Raw genomic sequence first — 19,232 nt, 5'->3', positions numbered from 1 at the left:
CTGCAGCAGATGTGTTTGTCCTTCATGTGGGTCCCCTAACAAGTGGAGCAGGGGCTGTCTTGGTCTCTGTTCCTGGCCATTGGACCCTCTTCCCCTAACTGGACTGCCTGGTTGGTCCTCAGTGGGAGACGATGTGTCTAGTTCTGCTGGGACTAGATGTCCCAGAATAAGATGATACCCAAGGGGAGGGGCTAACGAGAGGAGGGGTTTGTAAGGGTGGGACTGGGAGGAGCGGAGATCGGGATATAAAGTGAATAAAAATATAAATATTGGAGAAAAAGGACCGCTGATTTAAGTGAAAACAAACACAAAATGAACCTGTGAACCTATGGCAAAGGTTCTCAGGAGAGCCTCAGTTCCAGCACACTGGTAGTCTGGACTTCTGAGCCTCCCTCTGCCCCTCCACTGCCGGCATATGGGCGTGTCTTGACTCTCAGCGTCCAGACGTAGTCGCCTAACAACTCCATGCGCCAAAGGAACCTTTTCTGTAGTTCTAATACATTCATTCAATAGCTATACTTTTTTTTTTTTTTTTTTTTTTTGAACCATACACTGTCACAACATGGTCAATTTAGGAAAGGTCTGCTATTCTCCTCCGAACAATATGTCACATTAATTTTAACAAAGGCTTACTGACAGTGTGGTACTTTACTACTTATAAAATATGTCAGGCACTTCAGCCCATCTAGAAAGATACTGGCAACAAGTACTGAGCATTGTCAAATTCACACACACATACAGAGAGGAGTGAGGAAAGAAGAGAAATGCACATGTAATGTTGAAATATTTTTTAATGTCTGCTTCACACGACCCGTCTAGTTCCAAACGTTTTCTTTTTTCACTACACTATAGCTGTCTTCAGAAGAGGGCATCAGGTCTCATTACAGATAGTTGTGAGTCACCATGTGGTTGCTGGAATTTGAACTCAGAACTGCTGGCAGAGCAGTCAGTGCTCTTAACCACTGAGCCATCTCTCCAGCCCACTCCAGATCTTTTCTGCTCAGCCTTCTACCAGCACAAAAAATATGTCTTTACAAGCGTCACTCCTGAGGTCATAAAAGCAGCCTAAACAAGTCTTCCTTAAGACATGCCTCTGGATTTTAAAAAGATGACACATGCCTAGATTTAGCTGAAGGTTTGGTTTCAGTGGTTCTCAGCCTTCCTAACACTGCCACCCTTTAATACAGTTCCTCATGCTGTGGTGACCCTCAGACATACAATTATTTTGTTGCCACTTCATAACTGTAACCTAAGGGATGACACCCAAAATTGCTGGTTTTCAGATTACATGTGCACACACGTGCCAGAATACCCATGTGCACAACACACAAATGCATGCATGGGTACACACACACACACACACACACACACACACACATACACACACACCACAAATGCATAAGATTGACAGGACTCAACTCTCTCTAATTCAGTCTATAAATCAGTGGCACCCTTCCCACATCAAAGAAAATAGCAAGGCTGGTTTTGTTTGTTTCGAGTGGGTCTAGGTAAACCTATTGAAAATTTGGGAAATGAAAAGTCAAGCATCCTCAGGATGTGTCTTAGGAAGGAACAAGGTGTAAGACTTGCTGTACCAGGAACTGAAAGTTCGCTAAGGTTGAAGCAATGAAAATCGTGGTTTGCAAGCAGGGACACAGGGAAATCTGCCAGTTGATCAACAGGAAGAGGAAACTCAAATTTGGGAAACATACTTTGATTTGATCATGGCATGCTGTATAGTATACATGTGTCACATTATCACTCTACATCCCATAAATGTAGGGTAAAGGGCCAAGACATTTGACATGACTCCAAGCCTGAGACCAAGGCCAAAACAAACAAACAAACAAACAAACAAAATCAACAAAAAGAAAAAAAGTACAACAACAAAACTCCACCAATTCTCTGAGCATGAAATCCCACTAATGACTGAGCTTCAAGATCAGCTCACAAAATCCCACCAACCCCAGAGCTTGCCTGGAGATTAGGCCAGATAATGCTCCAATCCCAGGCCACCCTGGAAAGCACTCCCATCTCAAGAAGTCCCAGGTAAACCTGCCTTCCACTCAGTTCCCTGCTCTTTCTCACCATAGCAGAAGCAGCCACCTTCCTGGATTGTCCCTCCCAATAAATCTCTTGTGTGAGGTTTGTTGTGTGGTGTGACTTTGTGGTACGTCTTGGATCTCCACGGCCAGGATACCTTCCTCAGCAGGGCTGTAACACAGCACTGGGGAAGTCTCCCCTGCCTGAGCAGAGGAGAGCTGTTCCACTTGCTTTGGGGAATGCCTTTTCCCTCAGAGCTGTATGACAGACATATACAGTTGTTCCAGCAAGATTTTTCTTGACATATAGCTAAGAGGTAGTTGATATATGACACAGCTGATAGAAACACACTTCAAAAAACTTTTATTCTTCTCTCATATATTACGTTATGAAGGCCATTCCTCCCCCTCCTCCCCTCCTCCTCTCCCCCTTCCACTCCTCCTCCTCTCACATTCACATTTCTGTGCACACACTTCTTAATAAATTATGAGACAGTTTCCATAGAAAAGGTAATATTTTTTCTTAAAGATTTTAAATATCAAAATATTTAAAAATATTTAATTAAAATATTAAAAAAATATTTTTAAAAAACCTAAAAACTCATGGAACTTTTAATGATTAGCATTCAAAGTAATGATAATTTTTATATGAAAATGAACCCAGATACAAAACATAGATGAAAAGCTACCAAAAAAATTTTTATAGACTCAGTTCTAGTGAATGTTCTAGCATAAATCTTGAGTTTATATGACAATCCTAGCTATCTATAATAATAGTGGTTCTTATAGTAATAATGAATTAAAAGGTGAGCTGCAGAATATTATATAAAATGTTGAACATATTTTATTATTGAACTGCTCAGACATACAGAAAAGTATGGTGCATTGCTATATTAAAGACCATGTCTATGTGTTATCAAAACTCAGAAACTGTAAATCGGTCGTGGTTTACTTCTATAATCCCAACATTTAGAAAGCGGTGGCAAGACTACCATGCCTTTGAAGCCAGCCTGCGTTAGAGTGAGACCCTGTATCAGAAAACAACAAAGAATCAAACAAAGACATCAGAAAATGGAAGATGGGTAATTTACAGTTTCTATATAGGTGTGAATGAGGAACCGTGGGCAAAGACAGGAGATCAGGTGGGCTGGGAGAGCCAGGAACGAAAAGCTGAAAAGTAGCGGTCGTGATGTGTCTGTCATGGAAGTGCCCCGCCCACCGTGCCGCTGCCGTTGGCTACCACGTGAAAACAGGCATGGAGCATGTGCCAAGGGGGCGGGGCTACTACGTAAGCGAGTGTACCCATAGCATTCAGCCAATCAGCAGAGAGCTTGGCCAAGGCCAGGCTGTATTTTCTCCCGCCCAAAAGCCAGGTTTCCTCAGATGCTTCGAGGCTGCGGAGACGAAGACGTCGACTGCTCACCAGAGCAGCTGAAGTAAGGAGCCGGGTAGTGACAGCTTAGGCCTCGGGAAGAGGAGGAGTCCTGCCAGGGAGGAAGGCGCCTCAGCAAGTCAGGCCTGACTGCCTCACCGAGGGTGGGTCACCAACCTTGGCCGGTGGGGGCAGGCAGGGGCTGAGGGACTGGAGTTTAGGCCGAGGGAGTTGAGGGTCGGGCCGAGGGAGTTGAGGGTCCGGCCGAGGAAGTTGAGGGTCCGGCCGAGGAAGTTGAGGGTCCGGTCGAGGGAGTTGAGGGTCCGGCCGAGGGAGTTGAGGGCCCTGCTGAGGGAGTTGGGGGTCCGGCCGAGGGAGTTGAGGGTCCGGCCGAGGGAGTTGAGGGCCCTGCTGAGGGAGTTGGGGGTCCGGCCGAGGGAGTTGAGGGTCCGGCCGAGGGAGTTGAGGGCCCTGCCGAGGGAGTTGAGGGTCCGGCCGAGGAAGTTGGGGGTCCGGTCGAGGGAGTTTAGGGTCCGGCCGAGGGAGTTGGGGGTCAGGCCGAGGGAGTTGAGGGCCCTGCCGAGGGAGTTGGGGGTCCGGTCGAGGGAGTTTAGGGTCCGGCCGAGGGAGTTGGGGGTCAGGCCGAGGGAGTTGAGGGCCCTGCCGAGGGAGTTGAGGGTCCGGCCGAGGGAGTTGGGGGTCCGGTCGAGGGAGTTTAGGGTCCGGCCGAGGGAGTTGGGGGTCAGGCCGAGGAAGTTGAGGGCCCTGCCGAGGAAGTTGGGGGTCTGGCTGAGGGAGTTGAGGGCCCTGCCGAGGGAGTTGGGGGTCCGGCCGAGGGAGTTGGGGGTCCGGTCGAGGGAGTTTAGGGTCCGGCCGAGGGAGTTGGGGGTCAGGCCGAGGAAGTTGAGGGCCCTGCCGAGGAAGTTGGGGGTCTGGCTGAGGGAGTTGAGGGCCCTGCCGAGGGAGTTGGGGGTCCGGCCGAGGGAGTTGGGGGTCCGGTCGAGGGAGTTGGGGGTCAGGCCGAGGGAGTTGAGGGCCCTGCCGAGGGAGTTGAAGGGTCCGGCCGAGGGAGTTGGGGGTCCGGTCGAGGGAGTTGGGGGTCGAGCCGAGGGAGCTGGGGGTCTGGGAAAGGAAGTTGGGGTTTGGGCTGACTGGAGTTGGAGTTGGTCAGGGCCCTGGGAACTAGGGGTGGGGCAAGGGAGCTAGCTGTCAGAGCCTAAGGAATTGGAGTAGTGGGCTAAGAAAATTAGGAGACAGGATCTAGGATTTAGGGTCTAGGGAACTAGGAGTCATTGGCTTAAGAAACAGGAATAGGGAGTTAGGGGTCATGGCTGAGAGAATTAGGGTCGGGGCTTAGGGAAGTAGGGGTCAGGATCTAGGGAGTTAGGTTCAGGCTGAGGGAATTAAAGGTCAAGGCCTAAGGAAGTTAATAGGGAATTAGGGGTCAAGGGTTAAGGGAATCTGGAGGAGGAACATTGGGAATTAGGGATGGCAGCCTAGGGGATTAGGTGGGCCTAGAAAATAAGGATTTGGGAGCAGGGAATTAAGGGCTTGCACTAGAGATTTGGGGATTTTTGCTGTTTTTGTTTTAAACAAGCAAACATCTAAAGATGGTTCCTGGTGGAAGAAAGCATTCTGGGAAATCTGGGAAGCCACCATTGGTTGATCAGCCTAAAAAAGCTTTTGACTTTGAGAAAGAAAATAAAGATCTGTCTGGTTCAGAAGAAGATGTTGCTGATGGTAAATATGTAATGTTGGGTACTAACAATGTTCTAGAGTACATTTATTTTGAACTTACTACACTTAAACTGAATTAAGAAAGCATTTCCACATAACTTTCTTTCTTTTTTTTTTAGATTTATTTATGAGTACTGTTATCTGCAGAGGGCATTAGATCCCATTATAGATGGTTTTTGAGCCACCATGTGGCTCCTGGGAATTGAACTCAGGACCTCTGGAAGAACTGCCAGGCTCTTAAACTCTGAGCCATCTCTTTAGCACCCATACTTTGTTTCTTATGAGATCTCCCTATCTCAGTAGCACAGTTGTAACACTTCAAAGAGTATTCTTTATCTTTGTAGTTCCAACATGTTAGTAAACAGTACATGACCATACTTGAAATTTTGCTTCTAAAAAATGGGTCCTGAATTGTGATATAAATTAATTTTCCTGAAAAAAAAAAACATTTATCTGCTTTTAAAATTTGTTACAAAAATTTGTTACAAAATCCTGAAAGGACTGAAAATAGATTTCATTACCAAAATAGCATATTTAATGTCACAATTTATTTTGTCAATATAGAAAAGACTCCAGTAATTGATAAACATGGAAAGAAAAGATCTGCAGGAGCAATTGAAGATGTGGGGTAAGATGTTATTAAAAAAAGTACTTGAGGGTGAGCATGTGCACGTGTGTATATGTATTCGTGCATGCATGCATGCATGCATGCGTGCATGTGTCACATGCACAATGAGTACTTTGTATGGAGGTTGAATGTCAAGTGTTTATGCTTGCAGAGAAAACATTTAACTAACTGAACTATTTCACTAAGCCCCACAGATGTTTTCTTTGCTCAGTAAAGTACTTTAAGAAAAGTTTACTTTAGTTTATCTAGTGAGTGGTGATATAAAATACTCATCATGTGGCATTTCTCCCAAAACAAGTATATTGTAAATCTATAATTTTTTTTGCTTTATTTTTAAATGATGTTGGGCTTTGAGCATATTGGGCAAATGTTTCACCACTGAAATATACTCCTGGTCTTAATTTTTTAACTGTTAATTTTTCACAGAGGTGAAGTACAGAATATGCTGGAAAAATTTGGAGGTATGTTTTTGGGAGACATATTTTAAAAAATTATATAAAATGGTATAATAATTGTATAATAGAAAATGAGGTCACTATGTGAATATTAATACTTTGTTTTTATCTATAGGGTTTTGCATAAATATGATTTAGTGTCATAGATTTTCTTTCTTAACCTTTTCATGATATTAAGGATTTTAGAAAAATAGAAGGGGAAAGTTTTTTAACTTCTTTATATTCACAGAAAAGTGATTATATATATATGCATGCCTTTAATCCCAGCATTTTGGAGGCAGAGGCTGGCAGATCTCTGAGTTCTAAGCCAATTTGGTCTACAAAGTGAGTCCAGAACAGCCAGGGCTACACTGAGGATCCTGCCTCAAAACAAAAACAAGAAACAATAACAATGAAAAAGAACTATTATTATTTTTATAGTAATAAATGCATGTAACTGAAAGTAAAAAGACTTTAGACAGTAAAAAAATGTATAACCAGAGCCAAAGACCTTAAGTGTTAAATACTGGTTTTTATGAGTTTAATTAGAAGACAGAACTCTGCTTATTTGCTTCTTTTTGAGACAGGAACTTGCTAGTCTGTCTAGGTTGACCTTAAACTGTGTATCTCTTCAAACTTGTGGGTGCTGAGATTACAGGTACCAGTTATCTTGACTAGATTAGAAGAATATACTTTTTTTAAACATTTCAGGAGGGGGGTGAGTAGTATGCCATGGTGCATGAGTGGAGAGAAGATGGCTTATTGGAGTCAGTGTCTCCTCTTACCATATGGATGGATCCTGGGGATAATACTCAAATTGTCAGGCTTTGCTACAAACACCTTTACTTGTTGAGCCAAATACTCAACCATCCCCCAAATACTCTTTTAGAAAGAACAGTTGTTTCTATAGGCATTATTCATACCATCATGTCTTTATAAGAATTGCTCTATTTTGGTAGTAACAAACTGCTTGCTTTATAAATTTACTTTAAATCCTGAAAATACAAAATATATAATATAGTTACATCATAGTCACTAATAGGTAACTTATGGTAAAATATATGTATAGCAAACAGTGAGGTATTAAATTTTTAATAAACAGCCATATTTATTAGTGATAAAAATGCCCTATACAAATCACTGTGAACTGGGCTTGGCAGCACACACCCAGCTCTTGGATAGCAGAGGCAAGAGGGTCTCTGAATTTGATGTTAACCTGATCTCCATGGTGAGTTCCAGACTAGAGAGGGCTATGCCATGAAACCTCACTTCAACAAAACAAAACAACAACAACAAAAAACTAAAAGAAAAAAGTCCTCCATTAAAATATTATAAAGTATTCCCAGATGCCTTATTTAGATATTTCCCTAGATTTTTTTATAAAAAATGTTTAATATTATTGGTTTTAAAATTTTTACTAATAATCTTTTTTGATTTTTTTAAATTTAGTATTTCTGATAATGAGTTCTAAAGTTCTAACAATTACACCAAGTATGGTCTATCAAATGGAGGATATACTATAAATTTAGAAATATTTAACCTTTATTACTGTTTGTTCATAAGTCTGGCCTTGATCCTTTATTTTTATTATCATTAAATTTACATTTTACCTCAGTTATAAAAATAAGAATTGAGATAAGTTTGGGTATTTTATGTATTCTAAAATATCTAGGACTAGTGTTTCAGAATTCAGCCATTTTTGGATTTTGTAATATTTGCATAGATTTTACTGGCTAACCTGCCTCAGTCTGAAAATCCAAACTTCTAAGTGTTCTAAAATACAAAGCATTGGTGTTATTTTAAATTATAATATCTTAATTAAAATTTTATGATTTGTATGTGATGTATATGTGTGAGTGTGGGTCTTCTATTACGTGTGTAATAGTATGCCTGTACAGGTCAGAGGATACTTTTGGAAGTTGTCTCTCCTCTTCCACTGCGGAAGATGTTATCTTTCAGGGCTTGGTAATCCCCCTTCCACCATGGATTCTTGGGATCAACCTTAGGCTGTCAGGCTATGGCAAGCGTTTAAGTGTATTTGTGATAGTTATGTTTCCTGACTGGCCTGAAACTCACGATGCAGACCAGGCTGGCCTAAAATTCACAGAGTTCTGCCTTCCAAGTGCTGGGATTAAAGGCATGTGACAATAAGGCCCAGAACAATTTTTTTTCTTCTGCTGAACTCCTTAGTCCCTAAATTTAACTTTAAATCTCCTTGATATTATTGAATGAATCCATAATTATATTACTTGACTATGTCAACATTAAACTTCAATTTTTATTTTCAATATAGCTGACATCAACAAAGCTCTTATTGCCAAGAGGAAAAGAATAGAAATGTATACCAAAGCTTCTTTCAAAGCCAGTAACCAGAAAATTGAGCAAATTTGGAAAACACAACAAGAGGAAATGTAAGGTTTTCAGAGAACTACATCTTTATCATTTCTTAGTATGTCCTGGTGCAAATTACCTACAGAAAATAAGTATCATCTGCTTATTAGAGTCTCTAGTAAAAATGTTTGGCTTTTATTTTTTTCTTAATCAAGTAGTCCTATAACCACATGCCTTCATAGAATTGAGATGTTTCTCAGAAGTCAGTGGAGATTGCTTTTTTTTCCCTCCGTTTAAATAACTTGAAGGCTATTGATCTATATTCATTGTGGAAATATAGTACTTGAATAAAAGAAGTAAATGTCATAGAAACTACTATTTGATAACTGAAAATATAGAAAAAATGTTTTATATCATAATTAATTTACATATTTTAATCAACTTGACTATTACTTTGTACTAAAAATCTTTACCATGTCAAAATGGGGGAGGCAGCCTAAGTGAAATAATTTGCTTATCAGAACTATATTCAGTAGGAAAAGTGAAAAATTCCTTGGAGATTAAAAGTAAGTTTTCTGGAAAATATAAAATAAAACTTCCTTAGTGTCAAGAGCTAAAGCATGTGAAAAGACATCTGTTAGGAAAAAATACCAAAATCAATGTAAGTTTTTAAATTTTCTTATCAAAGTACTTAAACAATTATTTCTTTTTTACAGCATAAGATATAAGAATTAAATTTGTCTTAAATGTTCTTTTCACACTGGTATGAAATTTGACAGGATTCATTAATTTTTACAGACAGAAGCTTAACAATGAATATTCTCAGCAATTTATGAGTGTGTTGCAGCAGTGGGAACTGGATATGCAGAAATTTGAGGAACAAGGAGAAAAACTAACTGTTAGTATCACAACTGACTTTATAATTAGTCTATTAAAACTAAGCCTCAGCAGAAGTAAAGAACATAGTCTTATATTATGTCCATAGAACTAAGACAAGTTTTATTACCCATTGTCATGTTTTGCTATTGTCAAATGATAAACCACAGAAATATAAGCACATACAATATTAATATTCTTAAAAGCATTGGTCTTCTTAAGGATATCAACTAATATTCTTGGAATTTTAAGTAACAGAAACTTGTCACTGGATAAAAGAATTACTAGTTTATATAAAAGAATTTGTAGATAAATTAGCTTTAGACATAATGCAGTCGATGGAGGGTAGGGAAAGTTTGCTTATTATAGTGTCAACTGAGCTCTGCTGCTAGGCCTCCATGAATGTACTAAGTTAATTCTCCCAGTTCTAGACTTACTACAAATTTAGTGACTGTACAGACTGAGATTATCTTTCTGAATATTTTTGGCAGAAAATTTATGTGAGTGTAACTTAATTAATCTAGTTCGTATCATTTGCTCATTCCTAGCAAATGACTGTAGACATAACATGGCTTACCTTGTACTTCCTCGTTCCCTTCCACCACCAAGACTACCCCCACCCCCACCCCGAGTGCTAGGGACCGAATCTAGACACTTTGTGCAGCCTACTAAAACATGCTATCATTGAGCTATAGCCTCCACCCAGAATATGGTTTACTTTAAATTATCCAGATTGTATTATTTCTCTATCTCCACTGATATTGGAAGGTAACCCCACTCATTCTGTTTAGAGAAAGGTTTGTAGTGTTGGCTGACTTTGAACTCAGAGTTCTACCTACTTTTGCCTCCCAAGTGCATGTTTATGTACTGACAGGAATTATGAGGAACAAACTTATTTCTGGTATTGCAGATTAAACCGAGGCCCACAAAACTGTTCTACCACTACACTATGTTCTCCTTTTTAACCTTTCATTTTGAGATAAGAATTCAAGATACCCAGACTAGTCTTGTACTAGGTAGGATTTTAACTTTTGGCCTCCTGTCTCCACCTTAAAAGAAGCTAGGGGTTATATGCCTGCAGCTCCATGTCTAGCTACAGAGAGAATTTTAATAGTAACAGAAGGGGGGCACTGCTGAATTCTTGAGAATGGAAAAGACAAGAAGTTGGACTGAGTATGGTTATCCTTAGAAACAAGAGGAATAGAGTATATGAGTATGAATACAAACAGATATAGGTGGTGGTAGATGTATATGATAATAAAAAACTGTTCTCTCTGGATTCTATTTGATTTGGTAGGATCATCACGTAGTGAAGAGTAATACCATCATGTGGAGTAACGAGATGAGTTTTACAAGATAGGGATTTATAAAGCTAAGTAAATGTGACAGTCAGAAGGCAACAAAATGTATATGCAAAGGAGTGTTGTGCAACTTAATGTGGGAATTGCAGTAAAAGGAAGAATGCAGTGTTTAGTCCTGAACTAAGATTGAACTATACTATAGTACTAAAGAGTTAGCCAGAGGCAGGCAGAGTTGAATATATGGTATACTAGAGAAACCATATGTACAGTGATTAGAGCCTGGTTATAGAAACATATTTGGAATCAAATTCTGCTTCTGCTTGAACAATAGTTAGCTATGAAACAACAGGTAATTTCCTGTTATGTTTCAGTTTCCTCTACTTTGGATATGACTGATGAATATCTAAATTGAGTTTTAAGGGACTTAAGTACTTAAGGGACTCAAAATATTTAATATTAACATGCAATTAACATATTTTGTTATTACATAAAATACTATAGAAAGGTTATATTATGCCATTTATAATGGAAAAGTCTCTATGAGGATGTGAGTGAATGGATTAAGGGTACTATAAGACAAAGGCACTTGTGGAGAATAGATTAAGGAGCCAGAAAACATCTGTGTAATTCATCGAAATTACTAAGAATAAGATAGTCTTGGGCTAGGGATGTACATCATTGGTAGACTTTAGTGTGCACAAAGCTTTGAGCTTGATCCCCATCACTACATAAACCAGTGTATTTTTCACTTTCCACAAACTCAGTAAATAAACCATATCTTTAATCCCAGCATTTGAGAGTTAGAGGCAAAGGGATCTAGCACTTCAAGGTCATTTTTGACTACACAGTAAATTTAAGGCCAGCTTAGACCCTGTCTCAAAGCCTTGAAAACTGAGATTTCATATTCAGTCTTTTATAATGATATACTCCTTTAATCCAGGCTGTTTAGGAGGCTGAGGTAGGAAGAGTTCCAAGTATGGCTGTACAACACTGGAACCTAGACTCAAAAAACAAAACAAAACAAAAAAAAAAAAACTGAAATTTGAGGCTAGAGCAATGGCTCATATACAAAGAGTTCTTATTGATTTTATAGATGACCCAGGTTTGGTTCTCTGCACTCAAATGACAGCTCATAATTGCCTGTAGCTCCAGTTTCAGGGGATCCAACACCCTTATACTCAGGCACACAAAACATTTTTTAAATGTATATATACCCTTTGACTGATAGGATTATTATAGTGCATGTTAGTGGTGAAAAGTACTTAAGCTTAGTCATAATAGTTGTTAAAATACTAGTTATTAACCTTAAACTATGACTTTTAGTTTAATGTGTAATTACTTTTTGCTGAATTTAATAATGACTGCAATAGAGCTAGGCTTTTGCCTACCATGCATGAAGTCCACTATAAAAAAATACTTTTACCAAATAATTATCACTTTTTTTAATGTTTATAGAATCTTTTCCGACAACAACAAAAGATTTTTCAGCAGTCTAGAATTGTTCAGAGCCAAAGAATGAAAGCAATCAAACAGATACATGAGCAGTTCATAAAGGTGAGTTATACACAGTAACATGTTTTTGTTTTATTTTGGGTCTCCTTTGTTTTTGTTTAAAACAAGACTCACTATATTGCCTGGCTGACCTAGAGCTTGCTATGTAGACTGGGCTGTGTCAAACTCACAGAGATTCTTTTGCCTTTTCCTCCCAAGTACACCTGGTGTTAAAGATGTGTGCCACCACATCCAGGTAACCTTATGTTCGTTAATATTGTATATGAGTGTTTTTTTTTAAACGACTTTAAAGTGTTTTTATATGTATGTCTGTACACCATGTATATGCCTACTGCACACAGAGGTCAGAAAAGGGTAATAGATCCTTTAAAACTAAAGTTACAGATGGTTGTAACCTTCCATGTAGGTGCTGGAAATCAAACCTAAGTCCTCTATAAGAACAAGTATTCTTAACCACTGAGCCATTTCCTGCCCCTAACATATATATACTTATAAACCATAATTTAAGGATTTTTTTTGCAAATTCATGGGAAATGTTTTCATTTTTTAAATTTCTATTTTGAATTGTTTGTGACCAAAGTAATAAATATGTCTGTAAAGATCTATGGTCCTATGAAGATTATTCAAGACAGTAAATGGTAAAGTAGGAATTTTACCTTAAAAAGTTCTTATATAGTTAGTCCATACTTTATTAAATAACACCTTTTAACCATTGTATTTTTTAACTGAAAATAGTAAGTCTGTAAATTATTTCTGCAGTTTTTCATCCCAGTATTCCCGGTGTATTTTTAATAGGAAGCACCCACTGGAGTTATTTTCTCATTTTCAAATGTATCATAGGTCTTTTCTGACATATTAGCTTTTAGAATTATTCCAGTGACCACATTGACTTTATATACCAACTTATATATGAGAGGAGTTATCCAAAATTTATTACAGTTGAGGATTAATTAAGACTTTGTAAGTTGAGAATTATCTCTTAACCCATATGCTTACTAAAAAGCTGTTCCCTAATAGTAAGTAATATTAAAGATAAATATGAACAGAAAAGTTAATTAAGTATTTCCAAGAGACCTTGTCAGCTTGCTCTAATGTTCCTTCAGAACAATTTAATTATGACTTGTACTTGAAAAGATTTCTCTAAATATTATTAATGTTATAATTTGGTAGAAATGTCAATATAATTTTAAGTCCTCTATATCTGGGGTTTTGTTGTATATTTTTTGAGAAGAGTTTCTCTGTGTAGCCCTGGCTGTCTTGGAACTTATTCTGTAGAACAGGCTGGCCATGAACTTAGAGATCTGTCTGCCTCTGCCTCCTGAGTGCTGGGATTAAAGCCCTACTCTTTATATTCTTATAAAAGATAAGAAATGTTATTAAATTCTAGAATTCTTACCTCTACAGGGGTTCATTTCTCTAGGCTGTTTAATACATTTGTTCATTCTTTTGCTTGTACTATTTTACTTTCTCATCACATTTTGTCCTATTAAAACTCTTCACTGATTTCTCTTTACTTCAGACCACTCTTTGACTCTGACCTATAATCTTAATAAATCATCTCTTACCTGAAAATGTGCCTATGGTCATCCCTTCTAAATTTTTAGTTGTACAAACTATACATGCACACTACTCCAAACTATCTACATAATGGCTTTCTCTGAATCCATAGACTTACGTAGTTCCATCCTTTGGTTATACTATTCCTCTAGAATATCTTAAGTTCCCTTTTAATTAATGAAATAGAATAATTTTATTAACTAAACAGGAATTATTTATATGTTCCACTAGATAGCTATAGGAGTTGCATTTCCATTCTTATAAAGTTAGGTTGTTTACATAATTTATCTGATTGGAAAAAAAAACACTCGTGTATTTTTTTTTTTTTTTTTTTTTTTTTAGTTCTCCACAGAACAGTATTTTCTACATAATAGGCAATAGAATACCGTATATTTGGTGGATGAGTACTAATTTTTTAAAAAGTGTTTAGCTAGGTGTTATGACACATTTCTCTAAACCTGAGACAGTATTAGGGAGTTTGAGGTGAGCCTCGCCTGTATTATGAGACTTTGTCTTGAAAAACAAAATACTAGGGCAGAGTTCAATCTATGGGACCCATATACTAGGAGAAAACCTAGTACCCACTAGTTGTCCGCTATATATAATCAGTTATATGTGTGACTCATACACACATACACTAAATGGATGAAAATATAAAATTTTTAAAAGTCTAATAATTTTCTTTTAACGACTTTATACTATATTTTATTCCTTTTTGTGAGTTTAAGTCACACCGACTCTTAGTCACAATAAGTAGATTATACCCAGATGTCTTAAAAAACTTAGTAGAGGGCCTGGAGAGATGTTTCAGTGGTTAAGAGCACTGACTACTTTTCCAGAGGTCCTGAGTTCAATTCCCAGCAACTACATGGTGGCTCACAACCATCTGAAATAGGATCTGATGTTCTCTTCTGGTGTGTCTGAAAACAGCTACAGTGTTTATAAATTTCATTTTCTTATTCTTTTGAGACAAGATCCTACATTGCCCAGAATAGCCTCAAATTTGCAATTCTCCCATCTTGTTTAGTTCCCTTCCCCATTTTTTTCATCACCTTGACCTTAGTTCATTAAGCGATTGTTTTGGACAATAATGTTACTGTTTTATTTTAATTGTATTTGATTAATGAGTGATATATTTACTTGTTTATAGTGGGAAATTTGGTCTATATGAGTTACTTAGAATATTGGGATAATGAGCATTTTCTGAATAATGAAAATATTTTTACCTTTGAAGATTTTACAATTTAGAACCTCTGGTTAAAGTTACAGTTTATAACTAAAGGGGCTTTTTTGTGTTTTAGAATTTGGAAGATGTGGAGAAGAATAATGATAATCTATTTACTGGCACCCAAAGTGAACTTAAAAAAGAAATGGCTATGTTGCAAAAAAAAGTTATGATGGAAACTGTAAGTTCTATTTTAAATTGCAAAGATATGGATTAATGGAGGCACTTAAATGTTTTATTTGTTGAAAATTTTATAACATTTAACTAAAAATTAAACATGTTTCATATCTCCTTTCATGAAACAGCAGCAGCAAGAGATGGCAAATGTTCGAAAGTCTCTTCAATCCATGTTATTCTGATGAGTCTTTGAAGAAAGAACTTGAACCTATGTAATATGATACAATTAAAACATTAGCTAAAAGGCATGCCTTTAGTAATTACAGTTTAAACTATAACATCAGTAATTATTAGCTTGTTTAAGTAGAAGATTTTTGTTACTGTTAACTTCTAAATAAACTTAAACAACTGTAGAATAAGTAGCAGCTATTCCACTGTATCAAGCTTTCAGGTTTTGTTTGTTTGTTTGTTTTAATAGTTGTTCTCTCCACTATTGTGTCAATAAAGATTTAAATTTATGTTCTGGTTTCAGTGTATCTCTTAACACTCCCAAGGTACAAAGTTCCAAATATAGATGGTTCTGGGTTTTTTATTTCTAAGATAAGAGTCTAACCCTCTTGCCCAGATTAGTTTCAAACTTTTAAGAGTAAGAGATCTTTCTTTATACCTCAGCCTCCCAAGTAGCAGGAACAAATACAAGCCACCACTGGTGGTTTACACTGTTATCCTTTAAGGAAAAAATCCTAGAGAATTTGTTGTGTGTATAACTTCATATGTCTACTAAAATAATAGATTGCCAATTCAAAGAAAAGAGAGTCTACTATATAGTTTATTAAAAGAACTCAAGCTTATATTTTGAAATAAATCGTGAATGCTAAAATAATTAAAACACCTGAAAAAGTTTCTAAATATTAGCTTTAATACATAGATTTATGAGTAATTTCATTTCTTCAAGTTTATCAAGATACCATTTAATTGATGATTGAGAGCATTATCACAAACACAGCTAAAGTTATTTATGATTTAAGTACTTCATATCTGTCTTCAAATATGAATTTCCTAGGTATGTTTTCCATTGTAACGTCCAGTAAATGTTCTGAAGTTTGATTTCATATTCATTTCTAAGCATGAAAAACAAATTCATGTTGAATTGTTTCAACATTTCTTTGAAGTCACTTGAGCTTTCTAGTTTTGCTGAAATTGGATCCAACGAATCATTCAGAATAAAACATACCCATTAGAAGGAAAACTATCTTTTTAAATTTTGTTCTATAACCCACCTTTTAAAGATTTCAAACAAGTCTATATAATACTCTTTATTGTCTAGGAAGACAATTACCCTTCTACTATTAGCTTTGACATTAAAAGGATAGCCCAATTCCTTTTTATTTGGGGTGGAAGGGGTGTGCGTTGCTAGTAGATCAAGCCAGGGCCTCATCCATGCTAAGCATTTTACTCTTCCACTTAGCTATGTCTGCAACATGGACTATAAACCTTAAGCATCATTCACACCTTTAAGATCTTTGAGAATCTTACCCAGGAGTTAGAGATGCAAAGATACGTTATAGTGTTTTCTCTATTCACATATTTTTACCTTTTGAGAAGCATACACTTTTCTTGCTTGGGTTACTTAAAATATATGTTTACTCTGTCTGATTCTTTCATTATATGGTATATAGCCTATGGAAATTTTGTATGAAATCAGAAATAAGGTCATATGGGTCATAAGGTCTGAAGAGTGTTAAGGTAATTGTAGTATTTATAAAGAGAATCTTTGGTATTTTCAACTGAGAATAGAAAAGATAATCAGTACCTAATGTACCTAGTGTTGAATACTGACACTTGTTTATTCCCCCTTTATATCTTTTTTTTTTTGCCATTTTTCCAAGTTACCAATTTCCTATCAATTATTTGAACTACTGTCTTTCTTTAAGGATTTAAGGTTCTTTTTTATCCCCCCCCCCCATGGAAATAAATTTTGTACTTAGATTGTTTAAGGCACAAGTTACCCTCAAAGATTCATGTTATGCTGAATTAATACAACAGAATATCACAACCACTGTTTTAAGTTCTAGATAGTACACTAAAGTATGTATACAACTAGTACATACCTATTTTGAACAGTGGTTAGTACACACAAATTTCACAGTATTTGAAATTGGCTCAATTATAGTATTATCATTAAATACTTAGCATTATGAACTCTTTTCAAGTTTTATCAATCAGATGTCACTGTGACAATGGCTAGAAGTTTTTAAGTTCTGAATATTTGTGTAATCCTTTGGCAATCAAAACCCCAAGTCTAATAGGTGTTTTGTAGATATAGTGCTATTTAGACTTACTGGGGTACAATTTCTTATTGCCCTCGGTATTTAAATTTATTTTTGTTCTTGTTTCTAATGCATATATTATATTACATTGATAACATCTGTGATAAGTCAATGACAAGGGATTCATTACTGATGTAGACATAATGAAAGCTACAGACTTATGTTTTATATCTAAACATAACCTTATAGATAGTATACTAGCCTCCTGCATAGGGGGATATCCTTCATACATGGGTTCCCCTAACTGCTTCTCCTCTTTTCCTTGGGCTACTAGTCAGTCAATATGCTTGTGAACCTGTTCAGGTGCTTGTTGACATGAAGTCTTGAAGATATTTAGATGAAGGTGTCTTGAAATTTGCAGGCACAAAGAACTAAAGTATACCATCATATCAAATGAAGAAACAACCTTTGGAAACAAAACAGAAAATACAAAATGGGTTATGATTTATCTTTTTAAAAAATACAATTAATTTTCTATTAACCCCAACTCCCATCTCAAATGTCCTTAACATTCCTAACCAAAAAAAATACTGTATTTTAGAGTGCATGCCTTTCATGTTTTTTGGTTTTTTAAAAATAGGGTCTGGGATATAAGGTCCTGGTTGGCCTTTTAACTGTGTAGCCCAGGCTGGCCTTTAACTCATTGAACTCCTTTTACCTCAGTTTCTGGAATCACAAGTTTGTGCTCAATGTACAGATGTTCTAGAAATTTATGAAATTTGAATCATAGAGGTAAAAAGTTTAAATGCTTAAAACTTAGGATGACCTAAGGATTCTGATTCTACATTCTTCCAGCTTTCTGTGGCAATAAAGCCACACATTTCCTATATGAAGGGGCTGTTCACATATTTTTATCCCTTTGACATTTAAAAACTTAAAAGGCCTAGGAAAGAAGCTGTAGTTGAGGGAAGCATACATAAAATTCTGTTATATTAAAAAATTAAAGGGTAATATATGAGATTAGAGTCAAATACCTTAAAAAAATAACAGTTCAGAAAAAGCTATTGATTGATGTTGGTCATGAATGGCTCAGTAGAAAGAGAAGCTCACCAAGATGAGCTTCATTCACTTCCTAAAGGAATAGAGGTAAGCTCCCACACCCACTAGTGTATTGGACTCAATGGATTATTTTTTTTACAAGGACAGGAGTTAGGAGGGGTGTTTGTTAGATGGGTCAGGATGGACCTGGGTAGAGTTAGAAGAAGGTGTAGTAATGAATACAATCAATATATATGTGTGTGTGTGTGTGTGTGTGTGTGTGTGTGTGTGTATGAAATTCTCAAAAAGTTTCTTTTTTTAAAGATCCTTACATCAACTTTTCAAGTTATCTTGAGTAATTTCCCATTTAGATTGTTTTCCACAAATGTGATGTTAAATTTAGGTTGTTTTGGAGCCATAAGAATAGGCAGCAAACTAAAAGAAATTAGTTATCAGTTTTCAGAATATTGCTTAAAAACATTCACTACTCATTAGAAAGAACTAAAAAATGTATATCACTACTGGGAATAACAGAACACTAAACAGAATATTAACTAATAGTAGGCTGTTAATTTATTTACTCCAGGAAGTTTAATGTGTAACCTATTGAAGGGTCATTAAATCCTAGTGCTTATGCACAGAACAGAGAACAGATTTTTAAAATACCTGTCTAGCAACAGATGGTTAATGTAAATTAGCAAAAGATTTGCTGTAGACTCTAAACATCCACATATATTACTAGGAAATTGATAAAAGTTAATGAGGGAAATATATGAGCCATAGATAGGGAAA

The 19,232-nt window shown here is 36.7% G+C and overlaps 2 protein-coding genes across 3 annotated transcripts in view; one reads left to right on the top strand and one right to left on the bottom strand.

Moving 5' to 3' along the window:
• Positions 1 to 3,425: 3,425 nt before the first annotated feature.
• On the top strand, positions 3,426 to 15,374 carry SYCP3 (synaptonemal complex protein 3; the record flags this gene model as incomplete). The annotated part of the gene is made up of 9 exons (XM_080935883.1): positions 3,426 to 3,478; positions 5,012 to 5,154; positions 5,716 to 5,779; positions 6,206 to 6,240; positions 8,507 to 8,624; positions 9,343 to 9,442; positions 12,177 to 12,275; positions 15,092 to 15,196; positions 15,321 to 15,374. The coding sequence occupies 9 exons, from the start codon at positions 3,426 to 3,428 to the stop codon at positions 15,372 to 15,374; spliced, it is 771 nt and encodes a 256-aa protein (XP_080792009.1).
• Positions 15,229 to 19,232, bottom strand: part of CHPT1 (choline phosphotransferase 1) — a 27,559-nt gene continuing 23,555 nt past the window's right edge. The window contains exons 8-9 of one of the 2 annotated variants that reach the window (XR_013975501.1): positions 17,665 to 17,868; positions 15,229 to 15,400 (exon numbers count right to left, since the gene is read on the bottom strand). Coding sequence is in view for 1 of the 2 variants with exons in the window: in XM_080935882.1 (XP_080792008.1) it covers positions 15,356 to 15,400; positions 17,758 to 17,868 (156 nt within the window). In the remaining variant the exon portion in view is untranslated. The remainder of the gene's footprint in view (positions 15,401 to 17,664; positions 17,869 to 19,232) is intronic. The other variant, XM_080935882.1, reaches the window with a different exon arrangement.

This window comes from Micromys minutus (assembly GCF_963924665.1).
Source record: "Micromys minutus genome assembly, chromosome: 22".
NCBI classification, from domain to species: domain Eukaryota; kingdom Metazoa; phylum Chordata; class Mammalia; order Rodentia; family Muridae; genus Micromys; species Micromys minutus.
This window is presented reverse-complemented; position numbering and strand designations above follow the sequence as displayed.